This window comes from Calypte anna, chromosome 10, assembly GCF_003957555.1.
Source record: "Calypte anna isolate BGI_N300 chromosome 10, bCalAnn1_v1.p, whole genome shotgun sequence".
Classification (NCBI taxonomy): Eukaryota; Metazoa; Chordata; class Aves; order Apodiformes; family Trochilidae; genus Calypte; species Calypte anna.
In genome coordinates, this window is record NC_044256.1 from 7,871,188 (window position 1) to 7,894,164 (window position 22,977).

Consider the following 22,977-nt stretch of genomic DNA (forward strand, 5'->3'; position numbering starts at 1 on the left):
GACTATGTGAATTCTCCAAGTTCCTTCAAACAGCACTGTGTGTTTGACTCCAGCTGTCTCAGTACATTTTAACTCCAAGTTATTCATCAGTGCTGATGGCCTGCAAGCTGCAGGACTGGAGTTAAGTAGTGCTTGCTGCCTTCATGTTTTGGAAGAACATGCAGAGAAAATAAGGGCTGATAGTGAAGAGAAGCCTCAGCATGAGGAAATAAATGTGTTTTCTCGTTCTTTGGACACATTTTCTGGGTAAGACTGGAAAAGTGCCATTTCTGTGTGAGTTCTAAATGGTATGGGGATATATTTGTTGGGATGTTTCTGGGTTACAGAAATGTCTTAGCATGTCTTTATCTCCTCATTAGTCTGATGTGGAGTACATGGTTTGTGTTAAGACTCATTGAACCTTAAAAATGCTTCCAAAATATGTTGATAGCAAAGCATGAAAGGAATTTTATTTTTTTGTATGTTTGTTTGTTAAATGTGTATAATGATTAAGTACAGAAGAAGGAGATAGTAGGGTGCTTCAAATCTAGACATGTGAAACATTAGGAGGTACATTTCTCCTGTTTGAAAATGAAAAATTATGTTCTGGATTTTTTGCGCCTCTAGAAACCGTTTGAGTTATGCTGAAGGTGCAGAAAATCCTGTTCTGTTTCCTTGCATCGCCTTTCCCTTCAGATGATTTTTTTTGTCAAGATGAGCAGCTGAAAGTTGCTGATGGAGAGCTGCTTTCGTGCTCTGCTGATCCTGAACTTCCCAGCAGAGGGAGCCCACAGACCAGTTCCAGGCCCAAATCATAGCAGTGCTTTCTGGGGGTGCCGAGGGCTGCGGGGAGGGCTTAAAATAAGTGAGCAGTGAGATAACCCCCCCAGTCCGAGTGGAAGAGCCTGCAGGGGAGGAAGGAAATGTTTGTGAGAGGAAATGAAAGATTTATAGATTTGTAGGCTTTTTCACTTTCTAACAACTTGTACATATGTTAAAAAAAAAAAAAAAAAAAAAAAAAAAGCCCCCTAGGAGCTTATTATAGAAAACACAGGACATGAAGAGGCCACTGTTTTCACTTTTTATTAAAAAATAAAATGGTTGAAATAGCCTCGACAGGAGGAAGGAGTCTTACACGGGTGGATGTGCTGATAAAAGAAGTGTTCCCAATTCCATGCTCGGGCACTGGAGCTCTGCTGTCTTCCCAGTGCAGTTTGCTTACACCTTTACAACAGAAAGAACTGTCCCTCAAGCTCACATGTCATTTGAGTGTTATGAAAAAATCTCTTTCCTTCTCTTTACCTTATCTTTTCTGTGTTGACCTTCTCTTGAGGGAGGAACTTTGGGCATTAATGTAATTTTTTTCTGTTCAGCAAGCATCATATCACCCAGATGTGAGTGAAGAAGTCCGAGAGAGAGCTCTGCGCTTTGGAACAGAATGTACCCTGGGATACTTGGAACTTCTGGAACATGTTCTCCTGGTAAGGAGGAGTCAGTCTGCATGCACAGTGTAATCTCTGACATCTTTCCTGAAGTGGCTGACAGGTACACATTTTTATCAGTTTGTCACAAGACTATGAGCAGTTTTGTTATTCAGAAAAAGAAAGCTGAAGTAAACTCAGAACTTGAGCTCAAACTGTGAGCAGGAGGAAGACTGGAAGCACTTAAATGGAATTGAATTCTGGATCAATTCTGGAGGCAGAACACATCCTGACCTAAAAACTTTCCCTGACAAACCGGTTTCTTTAAGCCTAATATAAACATTAACCATTCTTGTTTGTCCTCCCAGACCAAAGAGGTTACATTATCTTTATGAACACCCGTCTACACACCCTTTGCAGTCTTGATTCCACAAAAAGAAGAGGTTCCTACTCAGTGCCATTTCCAAATGCCAGGTCAGCATTACCAATGGGTAGCTGAGCTGTTCTCCTGACATACACACACTCTTGCTAACTTCACATTGTAGCTCAGATTTGTTTTGCTTAGATAAAAGAAAACAACAGCATGATGTTTTCAGCATCCGACAATCCTGTTGCCTCCTGATTGCAGTTACTCTGGTAATTTAGAGAACCCCTAGGTCTACTCTCTCATTAAACTTATAACCTCTCAAAACACACATCACCTTACATTAGAAATGTTTAATCAGTCCATGTGGCACCTTGTGATACAATTGTTAGAAACTTCAGTGATGTCTTTAGTAGTAAGACTAGGGATGGTTGTGTGGGTGTCTCAACATAGGGGTGCCAAGGAGCACTATTCAGCAGCCATATTTCTTGTGATATTTTAAGTGATACTTCTAGGCACAAGATCTGTCAGATGCCATATCGGAGATTTTTTAAGCCAGTGTATTGTGCAGAAGTTGCATTGTGCAAGTGACATGAAACTGACTTGATTGCTCAAAGGAATATTCCTCCAGCCAGCTAGCTAGAGGAAGGGCACAGGAACACACTATTTAAAGCTGTTGGGCAAGCACAAAATAGTGTAAAACATCCTGTAAGTTGTATTCTTAGCAAGGTTTAAGTCTGATCTGATCTACTCTACTGCACACTCATATGCTCCATCTTGGTCAGTATGGATGTGTGCTGAGTTGAGTGGAAGTCTGAAGCTTTTGTGGTTGCTCTCATGCCATGGCTGTATGAGACCCTGCAGGGGATGAGAATGCTGTGAGTACTGAATTGGCTTTAAAACAGTTTTTAAACCTCCTAGTTTTAAAAGTCTATCTAGTTGTTCAGTTCCAACATTGCCACCAGTATCATAGATAGCACTGGTGTTGTAACAGTGTCTGGGGCAGAAAATGCCATTCTTTGCTATAGTACTGACCATATTCATGTGTTTTTGGACATATTTTGGAAGATAACCCTTGAGATGCTCAACGCTCAGTTTCTGCCATACTGATGGATTATGCAGTGCACAGTTATAACCACGCTGTTACTTTTTGTTGGCACTGGAGATTGTTTAGTTATCAAAAGTTCTTGTACTTTGGTTTAATATGGACACGAGGTGACTAACCATCCTTAGGAAGCAGGAGACCAGTCTACCTATTCACTGAATGGCAGCTCCAGAGGGAGAGGATTTCTTACATGTCAGAGTTCTCACTTGGCAAAGTTAAGAAAACAATTCAGTTTAGTCTATTCCATCAAAGTAAGGGGTTAGGCGTTTGACTGCAAATAGGAAACATGCTTATGAAAAGATTAAATGTATTTTTAAATGTACACCTGGTTTTCAGAGCTGCTTTGCAAGGGATTTTGTGGAAAACATTAAGAAAATCCGCAACTGACTGATTTTTGGAAACTCAACCTCTTGTTTTACTCTCAAATCTCTCTATATGTCTGGTACTCTTAAATAGTTTTAAGTATAAATGAATTTCCAGAATTTAGCCTTCATAATTTCTTCTTACAGCATGGTAATTAAAAAGACAAATGTATTTCCTCCTCAGGGGAGGAATTCAACTTCACCATCTGAATGCCTGACTTTTCCTTTTTCTCACTGCAGTCATGTTTTCTCTCAGCTGGTTGCTGTATAAAGTAAACCTTTCAAAAGTGTGCCTTGAGAATGTTCCAGCATTCTCTGGAATCCGTACCAATATAGAGTATTACATTTTTTGGTTTTTGTCCCTAGATCCTTCAAAAAGCAACTCCAGAACTAAAGCATCAATTGGCCTCTTTCTCCAAGCGGATTGCTGGTGCTGTAACAGAGCTCATCCAGTCAGCAGAAGCAATGAAAGGTGAGCTGGGCAGCCTTGCTGCTTGCACAGTGTGCTTTTTACTCCAGAGATGATGATCTGCCTTTTTTTTTTTAGTTTGAAACAGTCAGATGGCTGGTTCCTTTCCTTACACTCATGTTTGTTCAGTCAAAACAAGTCCTTTGCTTTGCAGTGATAGTTGCTTTCTGACTTCAAATAACTTCAAATAAAAGGGAATAAAGTATATAATATTATTGCATTAATATTCAGCCTCTAGTAATGATGTCAGTTTTAGGTTTTATAGTGCTTACTGTCCTCTTTCTGGGTCCTGCTCTTCAAAGTATGTTACTGAAACAATGAGACTTCAGAAAATTGCGGTCTGGATGATTTTCTGAATTCTTAGAATTGAATAACTTCTCAACAGAATGAGGAGCAGAAAATTACTTGGCCTCTGTGCAAAGTTTCATTGTTTGGATATTTTTTGTGATCTGCCTACTCTTACCAAGCTTTCATATGGCACAGGCAGGGGTGGAGTCTTAATTTTCAGGTTGCTTCAGAAGGAACTGTCTGTGACAGTCTCTTCTCTCTTGGAGTTCATGGTCTTTTTCAGCTCATGCTTTTCACCTGGTACAGCAAACAGCTTCTGCCACAGGCAGTGTCCTTTGAAGTACATCTGTGATTCATCCAAAGAAAGATGGAAGCCAATAGTTCTGTAAGCTACAGAACTCATGAAGCCTGATATCCAAAGTGTTTATTTTTTATGAGCTCATGTGGTAGTGTTCCCATGAGATAAAATACCTGAAGCAACTTGTAGAAACTATATTTTTTTATACTGATGTCTTTTTATCAGATACACTTGAAATTAATTAATGAACTCAAAATTCATAAAGGTTGAACAAGTATGTCCTTGGATATGCACATACAGAGAGTAGCCTGCTTTCATACAAACAGCATGAGTCTCTTTTCCTTAGGGAATGGAACTAAAAATGCAAACTAGAATAAAATAGTTCCAGTTGGCAATGGCCTGCAATGACCTTCTATCTAGTCCAACTGCCTGACCACTTCAGAGCTGGCAAAAAGTTAAAGCATGTTATTAAGAGCATTGTCCAAATGCCTCTTAAACACTGCCAGGCATGGGGCATCGACCACTGCTTCAGGAAGCCAGCATGGACATGGGATTCAGGGTGGTTGGACTCTGTGATCCCTGTGTGTCCCTTCCTAAGGGACAATCTGTGATTCTAAATAGAAATTCAGCACTGAAGCAAGCAATGAATTCCATTGCTTAGCAGAACTTCAGTGCTTTTGTAACAGAGTAATGGTGTTTATTCTCAGAGACCAACTTGTTTAGTACAATTTTTGTCCAGCGATGCAAGAAAACTTGTAGTATAACATTTCTGTCTTTATATCTATGAAGGGTGCTGTTATTAAACATTAGACCATTACTGCTGAAGCACATCCACTACCAGACTTACTGGGAACTTCAGTCTAAAGAAATCCTCACAGCCACTAGAAAGGCATCTGAGCATTCTGATCTCATAGGTAACAGAATGCTACAGTAAAATATTTTGAATAAAGCAGTGTAATAAAATTTGTTTTCTGTTCACCCCAACTAAAGGCTTCTAGTAAATTTGTATTTGTTCAATCATTCCTTCCTAAGCTAGGCCAGAGGACCCTATACTACCCTATATCCTCTGTAATATGGACTTGCAGGTTTTCCTCAGTTATTTCCTGCTTGTATCAGTACACATTCCTTGGAAAAGAATCATGACAAAACACTTTTCATAGATGGGGATTCCTTTTTTACATGTTGTTTTTTGTTTCATTCTATATCTTGATAGTTACTCTGTTTCATATAAAACTAATGTATATTATGCTTTTAGCCTGTTCAGGTAAATTTATTGAATTCTTAAGCCTTTTCTGCACTCTTATGTTTTGAAATTTCTGTTTCCATTTGCTAACAAGCCAAGTCAGTGTCAGGATTTTTCTATTTTCTAGCTGCTTTTATAGAATCTTTTTATTGTCCTCATCTGTGAAGATGTTTATTTCCAGTATTTCCTGAATTTTAATTCTTATTCAGTAAAGTGAAAAATTCCTTTTTCTTTCTTACTTTTCACTTACTGCCTGTAGGAGATTTCTTTTAAGTTCACTTAAGAAGCTTTTTTTTGTGGAAACTAATTTTTTTAAAAATAATGTCATTTCTCATTCCTCATTTTCATTCTTAATTTTCATTTATATTTTCATTTATAGATACATGATAAAATTCTGTCTCCTAACAAATTTAGCACATAGATGTTTTGACCTTTGTGAAATGTTTTTATTTTGTTGGTTTTGTTTTGTTTTGTTTTTTAAAGGAAATGCTCTATTTCACAAGTTTGGTTTTGACTGTGTTTATATATACTGCCTGTATCAATTTCTTTTTCCTTCCTCTTATATATGAGGGTTTAATATAGAATTTATTACTCTTGGACACCATTTGAGCTGAGAAACGGACTACAGTTATGTTTTGGTAAAAAAACATATATATTTATATATATACTCTATAGGGATTAGCAGCATGAAACATAGCTCACTGGGATTACAGTGAACTTCATTTTCTGCCAGAACATAATAAATAGGAGTGGGTCATTTTGTGTTCTCCTGTTTTTTGATCATCCACAGCAGAAAGTACCTCATTCTTGAGCTGGAGCAATGTTACCCTAAGCATTCAATGTTTTTTCCTTTGATGTTTGGATCAGAGATGGGTTATGCTGTTCCTGATGCAAAGTGCCAGTATCCCTCCCCCCAGTCACTCCTCCTTAGTAACAATTAATATTTCAGTTGACGTTAGATTCACCCAAACATTCTGATCAAGTTCCAGTAAGTTCAAAAAGGCCTCTTTTTGTGTTTTCCCTCTGTTTTTTTCATTCTAGCTTGGTCTTCCTTTGCCTGGTGTACACTGCTTCCCATCCTTTTCTGTTTTCATCTGTGACATCGCTCTCTCCCCTTGCCCTTTGTAGTTATGAACTTTATAAGTTTTCTTCATGGTTTTCTGTTTCTCTCCATCTGAGTTTTATTTTGGCTATTTTGTTTTTTCCCTCAGTCTAGTGCATGGATGCTTTCTGAATCTTGTCATTCAGAGAATAATGTTATGAAATTGAAAATAATAATGCATTGAGAGCTCAGAAAAATCTGAGGTGACCTACAGCCAAGTATTCATTTGGCAGACATATAAAATTTATTTGAGCCAAGAAAATACCAAAAAGTCAGCCCACCCACATTCCCTCAAAAAAAAAAAAAAAAAAAAAAAAAAAAAAAAAAAAAAAAAAAAACCCAAAAACAAACAAACAAAAAACCACCTCTTTTTTCTGTGGTACAGAAACTCCTTTGGCTTCATCTGCAGTATTGTTAGAAACATGTTGCCAAAAGCATGCTTTCTTCAGTCAATGCATCATCTCTAACCACTGCCAAAAAAGAGACTGAAAAGTGTCCTGCAGATGATTGTTGTCTGTAACATTGTCCTCTTTGTCAATGTCCTTCTCAATGTACTTTGCAACTTAGTCAAGTTAAGAACCATATTGATAAGAGCTTTGATAAGCCAAAGCTGAGTGAGAGCTGGTTTTGTTCCCAGTATGGATAGTATCCCTTTCCAAAGCTGCTTTGCTTACAAAGTTCTTAAGTTATTTTCATAACAGAATAATCCTGCTAAATACTTTTTTTCACTCTGACTCACATTCTGCTCTCAGTGGCATAAGCTACAGTGGCTTTTGTGCCATTGTGGTACTAAAATCAGATTTCTGCAATGCGCATTCCGTGTTTGACACTTGAAGTGTGGTTGTAAATCACTCTGCTTGAATGGCAGCTCACAGGGGCACTGGAGTTATTGTCTTCGTCTCCATTAATTTCAGGGACGGAGTGGGTGGATCCTGAAGATCCAACAGTCATTGCTGAGACAGAGCTACTAGGGGCTGCAGCATCCATTGAGGCTGCAGCAAAGAAGTTAGAGCAGCTGAAACCAAGAGCCAAGCCAAAGGTGAGTGTCCATCCCCATTGTTTCTTTCGAGTTAATAAAGCAGAAGATGCATCTAGCCCATATGTTGACGTATGCTTTGTTACTGTCCACAAGAATGTTATAAGCAATCAAACCTTGCATCAGATTCAGTGCCAATAGACACTACACTGGATGGGACTGAGCCATCCAGTGAAGAGGGTAAAAAGATGCTTTTCAGGCAGTGATTCAAGTACCAGCCATGAGTAAGCAAAGGAAGAAAAGCTAAATGTTAGAAATGCCTTTAAGAATTACAGTAGCATTACTATTGATCATTTACTTTTCTGTTTCCAAACACATTTAACTGATGTGAAAAGTCATTCTCACTTGCTTTCCTTGGAAGACCCTCTGTTCTCATCTGAATGTGTGTAGTATAGCAGGAGAAAGCAGCAGTTCCACAAGGGATTCAGCAGAATACAAAAGACTTTTGGGATTTTCTAATAAGAAAAACATAACATTTTATGCCATGCTAAAAGAGCAGCTGCTCGAATATGTGGCGTGACCATTTCTATTTAATTTTCCTGAAGGAAAATAAGTTACAGTTCATTTTCAGAGCAAATAATGTTGCATGTTGCCAAGTCATTTCAAATGTGTCTCTGAATATACTGGAGCTGAAACTATGAAGTTAAACTGTCTCTTATCACACATGGTACTGAGGGAATGACTGAAGCTGCTGTCACGGTTGTGTGCATAGCTCACACGACTGAATGACTGAGAATTCCTCTCTTCTGCCTAGTGTGGAATAACAGGCAGGTTTTAGAAGCAATTACTATGCTCCCTAGAATTGCATCTCTAAAATGATAGTCCTGCTTTGGTTGTGCAAGTGACATCAGGAAAGGACTGTGTATCCATTTACTTGTTTATGGTGATTTGTTAGGTGCAAAACTGTTTTCTAAGTGAAGGTAATGATAAGGTCTTCTTAAAAAGCCAGGCCTCAAGAACACTGAGCATTGGATGCTTGTGTTTGGTGCAGGGTGGGATGTTGTCATTCGGGAACATCAGATGAAATAGTTCTTGGTAGCTTTACTTTGAGAACTTCCCACTCACCCTCCCACTCCCACCTCCCTTGTTTAGTAGTGGGAATAAATTAACTCACGATAAAGAAATGGTCTTTGTCCTGTGCTTAGCAAGTACATCCATTTTGTTTGTAAAGAAAAATGGTCCTTTATAATGAGATTCTGCAGAACAGAGGACACAGGCTGAGTCTGAGGAGAGGAAGAATCCTCCATCACCTTTTCTATACAATCACTGCACAATAGCATATATGTGTTGCCTAGTAACCATGGAGCAGTTTCCTTCCAACATCTAAGCCACTCCAGGGTCATTGTAATTTCCCAGTGAATACAAATCTCACACCTGCTCCTCATTTAACATGTTAATTTGACTATCCAGTCTGCCTGTGATTTATTGGTCTGTTATTTGTCATTTTCTGAAACTAAAATTCATATCCAACTGTTTGTTTCACCTGGGATTTAAACAGTCTTTAGATCCTTTTAATCCCTTTCACAATATGGGTTGTATTACACCTCAAAGGTACTAGGAATATCACAGGGTGTCTCTGATATCACTTTTTCTGTTGAAGACTTGTAGCTTGTATCCTCCAGGAACAGGATATCCTGCTTTGAGCAAGCTCTGTCTTCCTCATCCTCATCTTTGACAACATCCTAGTGTTGTAGTGTGAATGCCTAGGCTAGGTGAAGGGGTTGATACAATTTGTTTTCCTTATGTTTAGTTTATGAAATGCAGGAATAGCAGCTAAATTCTACACTGGAACAGACCACTGGTCCAGTTAGACCAATATCCTGCTTTGGTAACAGAAAGCATAATGAAGTGAACTTGCATAGGAGTCCTTAGTTGGGAATTTTAGAATAATCTGCCTGCAGGAAATCAATCATCTTAATTGTTGTTAATTGGTGGCTGATTCTCTGTTTCTAGGTAAGCTTCTGTTACTGGGGCAGGGAGTAGGAGTCATTTGATTTAGGCTTGAAATTTTCATCATTGTGTGTTAGTTTGTCTACTACCTCTGTAGAAAAAAATAGTTGAAGGTAGGGGTTTTTCTCATTTTTTAGACTATAATTTTATTATACTTTCTGATTTTCTAGATTTCTCGTTTTGTCTTCATATTTTTACACCTGTTATACCCCCTTGATGTCTTAGACTGAGACCAATAGCATGAGATGTCTTCATTTTCTGCTTGTGGGAACCATCTTATCCCAGAAAAAAAAATTCGAATAAGACACAGATCTGCTAACTGCTGCCCGTGTTTTATTGTATGAAGCATATTCTCTTTGCTTTAAACACTGGTTGTTTGGCTGCTGCTCAATGTGCTCCTAAAATGCTTACCCTGCTCGTCCCCTGCCCCAGTGATACCCTGGTGATATTTGTCTTCTGAGCTTACATCTTGCTAGTATTTGGAGGACTCTTGTACATAGGTGTTGTTACTCCTCCCTGTGACACAAAACCTATTCACTATCATTCTCATTGCAGTGTTGTGGGAAATGGTTTGTGTAGCAAGATCTTTATTAAGGAAGTTTTGGCTGTTGTATTTCTTTTAAATACAACTATATTTTTCCTGAATGTGGACTCTTTTTTTTTCCTCTGTTTTCCATTTTTGGAGGGTCAAGTGTCTTGCAGGGCAGCCACATATTCCTCCTGTTATGCAAATATCCCACTGGCTGCAAAATAACCCCTGAAATTAGCAATTTTTTGAAGAAGAAATACATTTTGTATAGTAAAAACTACATGTTTCACTAATACTGGGAAAAGAACACCTCTAAGGAAAGAGGTGCAGTAGATGGCATACAACAGCAGAGAGCATTGCTGTACCTACCCTGTTCTGTTGGGAGGCTCCTCATGCTTCTGTGCAGGCTTATGCCTTCAGACCCAAGTGTCTTCTCTAGTCAGTAAGAGTTCCCTGCTGTTACCTTTCAGTAGTTTGTCCTTTTATTTTCCCCAAGATGAATCAAACCTGGATGCCTTTTTCTGCAGGACTCTGTGTGATATGTTTGATATATTAGGTTGTTATTTAATCCAACTATATATCAAACATATTCCTACAGTGTCCTGCCCTGTCTCCGGGGGTTTTTACATAGTAGAAAGCAATCTGAAGGAGTACAGTCACTCACAAGCAGGTGTAGAAGACTTTCTGTAGGTTCCTAGTCTAATCTGATTTAAAATATATACATGAAGGGCTCCTTTATCAACAGAGTTTCTCCTGGAGGGACTTTTGAGTTGTGTAGGGCCTTATGTGACAGTGAGCAGCAGCAGCTGTGCCAAAAACGGACTTTCATTGAAATGCTTATAGTGTTTTCTGTGGCCCATACTTGTTTTCTCTTTCTGAAACAGAAAATGAGAGCTGCTTCAAAATAAAATGGTTTGTCATTTGTAATTTTTTTCTACTATTTAGCAATGAGATTGAGGGCTCATTTGTTTTCCTGTTAACTCTGGCTTAATTTATGCTGCCCCTGGTAATGGAGATTCTATAGAAGACTGGTGGAACCACCTCAAATTATATATATATTTATTGGCACTGTCCATATTTTCAAGATGCTTCGTGCTACAGACTTTGTAGCTAGCCTAAGCATTTTAGTTTGATCTGGTGACTTCATCTTCCAGTCCATTTATACCCCTGCACAGTCAGTAACAGCTTATCTGTTTAAGCTAATGGAGAAGGATGTGCTGATCCTCATGGGGGCTACTTAAAGAGGGAGAAGCCAATCACTTGTCTCATAGGTCTTACTTGCTAAAGAAACCAAAGGAGCTAACAGTAAAGTACCTCATATGTTGTGAGGGTTCTGTTGATGAGTGTGAACTTAAGAGAGTTAAGGACACACATTTTGGGAATGGGAGTGGGTAGAAGAATTACTTCTCCTGTAGGGCATTCCTCTGTGTTCAGTCTGGACTGCTCAGATTTCCAAGGGCTGCAGGGGAACAAGCCCACAGCTCTGACTGAGCATTGTGCTTACTGCCACAGTTTGAGTGCTGTGTAAGGCTGCTCCTTTAAATTCCTCTGAATTCCTTTAAACTCCTCTAAATTCTCCACGGGGGGGGGCAACTGTTAAAAGAAGACTTTTAAACTGTTTTTCCAGAAATAAAAGTTGTGAGATGACAGGAAAGGTAGGATTTGGATGTTAAAGACACTTGGGGTGTGGTTTCATCTCCCCACCCACCTGATTTAAATACTTTTATAAAGAAATTCATATGGTCCACAGAGGTAAAAAGAAATCTGCTGCCTGATGAGATATGTAGGTTTAGCTGAATGTTTTCCTACTGAGCTTTACCTGCTGCTCCAGGGTGGAAGTTAATCCAGCTACTGTAAAGTAGCATTTTCAGTAAGGCACGAATGGATTCCTCTGCATTTCCTTTGAAAGTAAAAATTTGTGCTTAGCACTTAGGTGCAGTGTTTTGTCTACTCTCTACACTACACTGAGTTCAGATAGCTAAGCTTCTTCAGCCTTTTCTTGGTGCCTTGGTTTTTTGCAAAATGAATACCATTTGGGTACCTACACAACTTCCTAATGGTCAGGATACAAGCATGGGTATTTTAATAAACTTTACCAAAAAAATTATATAAATAAGCAGCTACTGAAATCCACACTCAAGTTTGTATTCCCGACAAGGCTGACGTGTAAGGGATAATGCACATAATGTATTGTGGTATGTTGGAAATGAAAATTTTTGGACCTCAATAACAGGAAGCCTTGGACAAAAGTAAAAGGGCAGTAACAGTCTCTTAAATTGACTGCCCAGTAGTATGTTTGTTGGTATTTCAAGTCTTTAGTCAACTTAAATAAAAGTCAACAATAAATCTATTTTAATAATAAAAAGAAATCTAATAGTGACTATACTGAATTCCATTTAGTCACTTTGGCTTTGTGATTGAAGTGTAGGATTTTTATAAACAAGACCTGAGGCCTGTGCATCCATTGAAGACCAGTGTGATTGTCACTTAGATACAATAGTGGTAATGATGCTACATTACAAGCATTGCCAAATATACATGTTGAGTATGACTTGCTTACCTTACAAAGAATTTCTTATACTCCTGTTCCAAAGAAATGTGCTTCACTGAATAGGATTAGTCCATCAGCAAGGCAAGAGAAATACCTTTTCTTCAATCACGTGGCTTTTCCTAAAGGATAAGAAAAATTTTAAAAGGCTAAACAACATCTGCAAGTCAGCTTTTCTTTTTAGATCATTCAGTTTTTCTGGTGTGTATGGATGCTATTATTTCATCTCCTGGGATTTGTTTTAGTTATATGAAGTGCTATAAAACTGGGCACTGCAGTGATTTGTAATTACTCCCGATCATGTGTTACTATCTTATTAATGACACCTATTTCATCAAATTGCAGTAACAAGAGAACTAAACCTGACAAATATAGATGGATGTGCTTTAGCCTTGCAAATGAAGTCTCCAGTTTTCTAAATGGAAGCCCACTTAGTTGTCCTTCCTAAGTTAGTTATTTGACACAGGACTGCTGTGGCTTCATAAGCTGCAAGAAACCTGTATTTCAAAAGCCTCATCCCTCACAAGTCAGTCTGTTCTGGTATTGTATCCACTATCCCTAAGGGTCATATTGCATTGGATTGTGGTAGGCTGGTGATTTGACCACAAACAGAATACATTCTGTTGTTTTGTTTTCTATAAAAACCAATCAGAATACTTGGCTCAGTTTTGGTTCTATTTAAAATAACAATAACCATTTATTTCTATTTTGTTAACTGTTCAGAAGCTAGCAAGCCTGTTCAAGTGGATAAATGTTTTCAGTATTGGTTTAAATGATTAGAAAGGGAAGTTGTTGATTTATGGAGCAATAGATTTGCATTTTAAATAACAAGAAACCTCTCAAAGAAAAGCTGATCCCTTTGGACATGCTTGTTGAAAGACACGTTTGGATGACTGAAGTGTTCCAGGCAGATCTTTGGAACTTCATATCTCCAAGGTGACTAAACTGGACTGCTTCCCAATGCTGCTCTCTTTGGACTGCCAGCTCTTACCAAAAGCTGTTAAATGTATGCACTTGATTTTTTACATTTTTTAGTATAGGTGAATGAAGCAATACATATGTATCACTGTTCATTTTTACTGCTTTAAGGAAATCCCCAACTAGGTTAGCAATCCTGGGAAGTCAGTATTATAGCACTACGGGGTAATCTTTATGAAGGATTTCTTTTCAGACCTGCACTTTTCTGAATACAGTTTTGAGTAGCTCTAGTGGAGGTAACATATTAGGAAGTCGAAGGCAATTATTTAAGTATCTTGTGTGTTAACACAGCCACAAAGGGCAACTTAAGATTTAATTCACTTTTGTTGACTCTCAGCTTTAGTCCCCATAAAACTCCTTTGCAGAAAATTATGGTTTAGGTCTCACTGAATTTACTGACGTATTGCAAAATCTTGTCTCACTTGGCTATATGTTCTTAAGCTTGAAAATACCACTGTTTTCAGGTGAATAATGTGTGACATTGTTCTTTCTTGGTTATAGCAAGCAGATGAGACTCTGGATTTCGAAGAACAGATCCTGGAAGCAGCTAAATCCATTGCAGCTGCTACCAGTGCCCTTGTGAAGTCAGCCTCAGCAGCCCAGAGAGAACTGGTGGCACAGGGAAAGGTGGGTAAACAGGACAAACAGGAACAGAAGAGGGGGAAAGCATCAAAAGTGAATCTTGTTTGCTAACTGTTCTCTGCTAAAATGGTAGGAAAGGAGCTTGGGAATAATTAATGAAAATGTAAAACGTCACATTGCTCATCACAATACATGGTACAGGTCTGGTTCTTTTGTAAAAAAAAAAAAAAAGCAACAATAAAAACACAACAAAACCCCAGAGGAATTATGTTTGTTTGTAACTCACAAGTGGAATCAAGTGTATGGCTCTGCAGATATTTCCACTGAGGGGCATTTTTGTGTTTCTGGGTTTATTTTTTTCATTTCATGAAGATCTGTGATCTAGTCATGTCTAGTCAGTCCCACAGACAGCTCAGAGATCCAAAACCAAATGTCAAATATGCAATACCACTCTGGACCAGAAAAGCAGAGGGACTCGCTAATTGTGCCCTCAGTGTTTTGTTACCTGATTGAGTGGGGCCACAGGCCTGCATGCAGATTCAGTTCATTTAAGTGGAAGTGCTTGTAATTATTGTTGGGACCAATGGACCCAGTGTTGTAACAGGTGCTGCCCTTTTGGTCTGGTCAGGATTGAGGTCATTGTGATTTGTTTCATTGCCATCACTGTTTTTTTTTCCCAGTTAATATCCTTTGCAATATAAAATCTGAATATCAAACACATGTCTGTGAGAACAATTTGTTATAGGATCATTGTTGTTGTATAGTTATGGTTTCCAGTTTCATGTAATTCTGTATTCTGAGCAGACAGTTACAAAAGCACTATGCTGCCTCCTTCAGATTCCCGTGGAGCTTGTGTGTTCAGCTGCAGCAGGAGAACAGAACACTTGTTCAGAACAGATGTGATGTAACTGTTTCAAATGACCCACCATAAGCCATAGCTGTGGAATTTATCAATTATGTATAAAACAATTTATTATTAAGACCCATTGAAATCTGGCTGTAGAGACAGTCTAAAAAATGAGAATTTTGACTTACCTTCTTTGTTTAGGGTACTGTGCACTCTACCCTTATGTGATAAGACCTGTTCTTATTTAGTTTCATTATGACATACAGCTTGCTTTATGTTCCTCATCACCACATCTGTCAAGTTACACAGAATAATATAGAATGCATTTCTATCCTGCTGCTCCCAGATTCAGGCAGTTGGCAGTCGGGGCACTGGCAGTTACAGAATTATGTTTCATTACTTTCATCTGACATGGGAACGAAACTGGGCTGCTTTCCTCAAATGCCAATGGTAGCCACAAAGGCAGTTAGAAGGCTTCCCTGTAGAGCTTTGTTTTGTACCTTCCCACAGTGCCAGAATCAGAAGAGATTCAGGAATAATGTAAATCCCTATGTGTTATTGGGACAAGAGTGTTACTGAAGGCCAGGAGACTAGGAACAACTACTTCTTATACTGTTGCTTTAAGTCAAAGTCTCAACTGCAACAGTCATTACTCTGGGACTTCTACACATGTTCCAAGGATCGGGCAATTCAAGCAGCATAGCAAGCTGAACAAGAGCTGAGGAGGCAGATGTGCACTGGAAGCAAACTTACTCTGACAACTGACTTTCAGATGGATTTTCTGCTCCCCTACATGCTGGGCACAGTCACAAGTTCAGGTGTTTCCCTTTTTTCATGGATTACTCTTTGTCTAAAACTGGAACAATGCAATTGTATTTTCTCTTTCATTGTAAGCCACCTCTGAACTGTTTTTTCAGGTTGGCGCGATCCCTGCAAATGCAGCTGATGATGGACAGTGGTCTCAGGGACTTATTTCCGCTGTGAGTAACTACTTCTCTTCAGGAAAAACTGGCACCTTCTCTGGGGAAATGATACCCTGTGGGAATACCCAGTGACTTGATTTTTTTATTCTCTCCTAGGCTCGAATGGTGGCAGCTGCAACCAGTAATCTCTGTGAAGCAGCTAATGCCTCAGTACAAGGCCATGCTAGTGAGGAGAAGCTCATCTCATCTGCCAAACAAGTGGCAGCCTCTACAGCACAGTTGCTTGTAGCTTGCAAAGTGAAGGCTGATCATGACTCTGAAGCTGTGAGGAGGCTACAGGTACTTGTGTTCTTCATTACTCAGAACCCATAGCAGTGCTGTATGAAGAGTTTTGTAGCACTGTGTGAACAAACCCCAAATTTTAATAATTTTTTGAACTTCCAGAATTCTTTTCATTTTTTTCCTGGTGGGACTCTGGAACACTTACTCACCAAGGATAAAGTGATAGTGCTCCCATAACTCTTCAGTACTAGAGTCCACATCAGCCCAGAATTGTCTTTTCCTGCCTGTGCCCTGACATTGAATAGATAAAAAAGGTGGAAAGGAGAAGTATTCCAGTAAGAGCCAAGAAGGAGACAGAGGTACAATTTTGGGGTATCACCCCATTTAAAACACAAAATACCAGTCATAAAACTTATCTGGGACTCTCAGATTTAAAGGACTGGCAGTGATATATGGAAGGTCTCATTTACACCTCCGTGTGCGTAACCAATTAAACCATGGATGGTTCATGGACTGTTCTCCTCCCAGAGCCAGCTTTCCACCACTTTAACCAACTCTTAGTACACTGGAGCAAATTCACTGCCATTTTTTTTATGATGCTGAGCCCTATGCTCCTGTCACAAGTCTGCACAGGGTATGTCCTAGCTAATGATCTGCCAAACCTCAGTGCTTCAAATGATGTGCCAGCTCCAGCTTTTAGCTTTAGCAGAAGTCTGCAATTTGTGCAGGGACTCTTCCAGTCATCTCCATGAGGATCATGGAGTTGGAATTTCTGAATTACCACTCTTCTGGTATCCGCTTCCATATCCATTAAAACAGAGCCTGTGGACATGGTCATTCCTGAGCCTGCAGTATGTATTCTAGTAAGGATACTTGTCAGAGTTAGGATATAGGTAGCTTAGTTTTCTTTTTCTTTTTGGTGCTGACACTACTCAGTTTAGACTACAAAGTGACTGTTTATCTTCTGAAATCTCAGCATATTTAAGGAAATACAAGCATAAAAGTGAGGTAATCATGGTTGTCTATGTGGATAATTTGCTTTGATGAAAGTCCATTAAGTGAAAATTTAAATTCTGTTAAAATCTACTTATTCCTAAAAAAAAAAAAAAAATAAAAAATCTGGCCTGCGTTGTATGTAACAACTTGCAATTTCATCCACTGTTTTATTTTCAACTGCAGGGGGGAGAAAAAGAGATCTCATTTGTGACTTTTTCAACTTCCACGTTCTTAAATAAAGGAATTGTGTTCCTCTCTGTAGGGTAGATTTTGAAAGATTAATTTGCCTTGGGAAGAACAAGCCACACGTTTCCTGTGTAGTCAAGCAAAAGGTGGTTTAATTTTGGTGCTGAGGTGAACCCATGTTAAGTTGTGTGGGTTTTTTTGTTTTGTTCAAAGGCTGCAGGAAATGCTGTCAAGAGAGCATCAGACAATCTTGTCAGAGCGGCCCAAAAAGCAGCTTTTGGGAAAGCAGAGGACGACGACGTTGTAGTCAAAACAAAGTTCGTGGGTGGCATTGCTCAGGTTGGTAAAATCACTCAAGAACTAAAGCAGAGAAAAACTAACAGAAATGTAGCATAGTGTTACAATGCCCATCTGCTGCTTTGCAGGCTGGGGAAATCTGTGTAGAAATCTGTGATAAATTACTTGCTGCCTCACTGATCAGTAACCCCTGACAGAACAACAAAGTGGGGTTGTGTCAGATGTCTGCACTTTGTTGATCATTTAGTATACTGGCAGTACCATTGCCCAGTATGTTGGGTTTTTCTAGTTCTGATGAAGTTTCCATGGTTCTTTTTCAATTCATGTAATTTTACTATTCACACAGCTCTAGTTTTTTATGTATAGAATGAAAGAAATAGAGAGTGAGCAGTAAGAGCTAATGGTATTTCATTACTGTGGGTATAATAAGGATGGGGAAATAATAACAATATTTAAAAGCATCTTCCAAGGCTTTGAGCTTGTACCAGTTTCTGGATTCACTGTTAGTAATGTGTTCAATTTTATTATCACTCAAATAAGAGTGGATATCTTTGTGGATATCTTACATGTGCCAACCCCTTAACCCAGTGAGAGCCAAGCATTGTAAAATCCATAGTGGATGTGTGCTTAAACTATGCAAGTAGATTCTTTTTATTTAGTCTTCTTTAATAAATTTGTGGGCATACAATACTGTTCTTAATGGCACGGTCCTGGAACCTGGAAAAATGTGAGCAACTCATGCCAAAATAATGATGCTTTGGTGCTTTTCTGGAGAGTGCTCAAGACCTAGCTGTGACTGGTGTAACAGAGGGAGAAATTGTGTTTTACAGACAGTATTTCTTGCTGTCATAGTGTGTGCTTCTGTTTTCTAGATCATTGCAGCCCAAGAAGAAATGCTGAAGAAGGAAAGAGAGCTGGAAGAGGCAAGGAAAAAATTGGCTCAGATCCGCCAGCAGCAATATAAATTTCTACCCACAGAGCTGAGAGAAGATGAGGGTTAACCTGCTGACCTTTTCTTGGTTTTCTCCCTCTTCTTCCTTTTTTGTCTATTTTTTTTTTTTCTTTTCAAAAAATAAGCTAAAGGGGGACAGTACAGTGAGAACTGCTTTGACAACATTCTGGTATGCCAAGCACTTACCTAAATAAACTACCTGTCATAGCTTTGGATGAGCAGAGGGCAATAAATACTTGTTCTTTCTCATCTGGTCAGCTGAGGTGCATGGTGATCAAATAATGGTACAGTGTTAGGTTCATCATTCCTGTTCCTTCCTTGACTTATCTCAGGAGAGAATGTTTCACTTTTTACTAAAGATACTAAATCAGTATTATTGACACTTTCCTGATGCTTGAGATATTTATCGTTCCTTGACTTGTTATAAAACATTATTAATAGGAAAACAGTCAAGAAATCTTTACTAAGATAAATATCAAGTGAGCAGGTGGTTCTCCCCCAACTACCTTTGTAAAAAGAAGACCAAGATGAAGAAGGATGTATGCCTGAGTGGAGAAACACGCATGAGTGTGGGTTTGAAGAAAATGCCTGTCCTCTTCCATGTTATTTAGCTGGTTCATCCCAAAACTGGAGGAATTGTCTCTGCACCTGTTTGCACTAGTAGTATTACTCCTTACCTGATACCAACAAGCTTCTGCTTGTACCGTATTTAGGTTTACAAACGTGGCAGTAGCCATTCTTTAAAGAGCTCAGAAAACAAAGAAATTGAAACCTTATCACTGCCTCAGTAATAGCAGGTTCATGAAGGAAAATTCTGTTTCAATTATATACCTCTAATGTGTGACTACTTTTACAGTATTATACACAAACACACATGTTCTAACATTGGACTGAGTAGTTTGCATTTTGTTTTCTAATTGAAGTTATCTGGTTTGCACTGAGGTATTTCTGTTAGAATGTATGGTGGTTAAAAAAGGGAAATGCCCAGTACAAGAAAAGACTATCACAGCTCTTGTTATTCTTTTAATAATTTCATTTATACCTTTGTTTGTTTTGAAACCTGTGGCTATTATAGGAGATAAGAGTGATTTACAAGTAGACTTTTCCTGTAATATATTTTTTAAAAACGTGGACTCCAGGGAGTTTGTTTTCATAGTTGGTACTGATGATAATGTACTCACCATGGAATTGCAGAGAAGGAATAACAGCAATCTATCAGAAGTCTTTGTCTTCAGCTGCAGAAAGGTACAGTATGCTCTCAGTATCTCTGTGGTCACCTAAGCAATAGCAATATGGGTAAAGTGAGGAACACTTTTTCCCATGTCAAAGAAAGAACACAAATCACAGCATCTTCAAGTAGCATGAGTTATACTATTTGATCAGCTACAGAAATACCTTCTCTCCTAACAGCAGTTTCCAACATGCCTCCAGTTCAAGCCCTCTTACACAATAGTATCAGGTCTGTTTAGGTCAAAGGATGTTGCTACTCCAGTCCTTCTCAAGGCTGAGTTGTCACTGAGATACCTGCCAAGTCCATTCTGCTGAGCCTGTTATGTTATATGCATACCCACCTAGTTGTCTTTGTTGCAGAAGTACTTGTCTTGTAGACTCAAAAGTAACCCCCCTAGTGGTAAGTTTACCAGTTTAGATAGTACTAACTCCTCATTTAAGTTATCTGCATGAGATATAATTATCAGGATTTTTGTCACACTAGTGTTAAATATGCAAGAAATTACTAGAGAATTAATAAATACTGAAGTGTACAAGGATTTTTATTGTTAGTCTCTTCTCTGGTACTGACATATTTCAGACTCAGTAGAGTTGCTGGAGAATGCATAATCATGAGAGGAAAAATTGGCAAATCCCAAATGGAATCACTGGCATTGATGGATGTGCTGTAATGAGTAGGCTCATGTGCATATGCAAACCTTTACTATCAGAGACATGCAGTTCCAAGTCTGGTAATTTTCTACTTCAGCACAATTGATTTGGTTCCTTTCACTTAACTCACTGCGAGCAGTGTCATAGAAATCTCAATGCTGAGAATTCCTACGCCAAAAAGGCTTCCTGTAAACTTAAGCAGAAGCCTAAATTGGTTTTTAGTGATGTAAGACCTAAATTAAGACATCTCCAGTGATAGGAATGTTCTGCTGTTGGTAGGTCCAGCTTCTTTGCAGCTTACGGCTCGTAATCTTTTTTTTTAACCTGGATTAGCCCTCACATTCCCCTCTCTTTCAGAAAGATTTGCATGACAGATTTGATACTGCTTCCTTTTTTAACCTATTATTTCATCTCATTAAAACATGAAGAAAGATGATGCTGTCCTTAGCACCATGCCAATATTTTATTGTAGGTAAAAAACTGTTGTAATGCATTTTGATCAGGATGGTATTCACCAGTTTGATAGAAGCCAAAAGCCTGGTGAAATGCAACTTTGTATGGAAATTGTATAGCTAGAAAACTTTGTATGTAGAAGGAAAGAGCATGCTTAAATGGTGCTCCAGATAAATTTGTTCAGGCATTTTAGCACAATTATTCTCTTTACTTCTGATTTATTGCCTCTTCTTATGTGACAGGAAGAATTTTTCTCCTTACTTATGTCCTCCATAGAGGAATTACGGTCAGAGGAGTAGCTGAGTTGAACAACTGAAGTATTTTTTTAATCAGAACTTTGGGTCTTCATTTGGGAAACAATATGAGAATATAAACTCATCTAAAATCTTTCAATTTCTTTTTTTTTTTCTTGCTGTTGTAATTTGCAGTACCACTGAAGTCCAGATGTGAACATCTGTGGACATCTGTGGAGCTTGGAAGGACTCCATGCATTTATTTGGCATGGAGCTTTGCAGCAGGAAGTGAGAAGTTGGAGTAAGGGATGGAAGGTAGTTAATTAAAAGGACAAGTATTTACTTTGTTCTTGTTAACTTGTGAAATGGTAAATGAGCTCTGTATCTCACCCTTCCTCATGTGGAATTTACTTCAAGGAACTGTATGCAAATTAAAAGCAAAATGTCTCAAAGTTGTTTATGTACAAATAGTCTAGTGGTGCTTCCCCAGTTGTTCAGAAAATAATTTGTCTAAACTGTTCTACATCAGAAGCCTTGAAATTTTAAAACAAAAATTGAAGACTAGACTGATGTTTTATCTGTCCATTTCCTTTTGATTTCCTGCATCTTTGTTCCTTAATTCCTAATGAATGGATGAATACATAATCTAGAAACCTACTCAGCGTAAATACATTTAGCTCATGAGCACATTTTTGATTTTAATCATTCTAAACTGATAGTGCCCTTACTACATTTATTTTCCCTACATTTGTTGGTTTTTTTTTAAAGCTCTGTTTTGGGATTTTATTTATTATTTTTTTTTGTCCCGTAACTTTGGTAGAGGTTCTGTCCTAATGTGAGTGCATCATGATTAATGAAGAGAGTTAATCTGCCCATAACTGTCATGATTCTGAATGCTGTTTTTCTGTATTCATAATAATATACATTCAGCATATTATGGATGTTCATATTAATGGAACAAAATATTTCTGTGGCACAGAGTTTGACGCCAAATGTAGAAAGTGTTTTGTCATGTGAGTTGCAAGTCTTACTAATTGCTGTTTTGTTTGACCATGGTACCTGCAATGAAGTCTGATAAACTAGTTAGGAGGCAGGCAGATGCATAGGCAAGATCTGGCTCATGGTGTAGAGACTTGTATTATCTCTCCAAGTAGTTCCTCCTTGCAGTGGAAAAACCTTGTGATCAAGACTCTTTTGTAATTATATGCTGGAGGTTCTAGGGGGTTGAACTTTTCCTTTGTCTTCCCTTCCCCACAAAGGAGTTTGTACTTATGCTACCATACCAAATTCATAATCATTTTTTTCTGTCTTAACCAACACTAAGCCCTTGAAGGAATTCTTTTTTTTTCTCCATGTGGGTATTTGTGACTTTTGTTAGGTGCTTATCAAGCGAAGGGTCATTTTGCTTCTTAAACAAAATAAGGCAGAAATTGTATGTATCTGCAAGGCTGGGAAAAGGAAGAACTCCCGGGTGATAGAGAAGATTCCAAACGTTCCCGGGTGATAGAGAACATTGAAAGCTGTGCTGCAAAGACAAAACTATGAGCACATACTTTATGGTATGTCAGTGACCATTTGCTATTCTTAAAATATAATATGTTAACCATGCATAAATATATTTAAAAATCCAACACCAGTGATCAAGGGTGTTGGATGCTTGTTGGTGTTGGTTT

The 22,977-nt window shown here is 38.4% G+C and overlaps 1 protein-coding gene across 3 annotated transcripts in view; it reads left to right on the top strand.

Moving 5' to 3' along the window:
- Positions 1-19,016, top strand: part of TLN2 (talin 2) — a 154,137-nt gene extending 135,121 nt beyond the window's left edge. For all 3 annotated transcript variants that reach the window (XM_030456686.1, XM_030456687.1, XM_030456688.1), the window contains 8 exons: positions 1,353-1,460; positions 3,598-3,703; positions 7,546-7,670; positions 14,174-14,299; positions 16,019-16,081; positions 16,181-16,363; positions 17,702-17,827; positions 18,658-19,016. In XM_030456686.1, the coding sequence (XP_030312546.1) occupies positions 1,353-1,460; positions 3,598-3,703; positions 7,546-7,670; positions 14,174-14,299; positions 16,019-16,081; positions 16,181-16,363; positions 17,702-17,827; positions 18,658-18,786 (966 nt within the window). In that variant the 3' untranslated portion in view covers positions 18,787-19,016. The remainder of the gene's footprint in view (positions 1-1,352; positions 1,461-3,597; positions 3,704-7,545; positions 7,671-14,173; positions 14,300-16,018; positions 16,082-16,180; positions 16,364-17,701; positions 17,828-18,657) is intronic.
- The last annotated feature ends 3,961 nt before the right edge of the window (positions 19,017-22,977 follow it).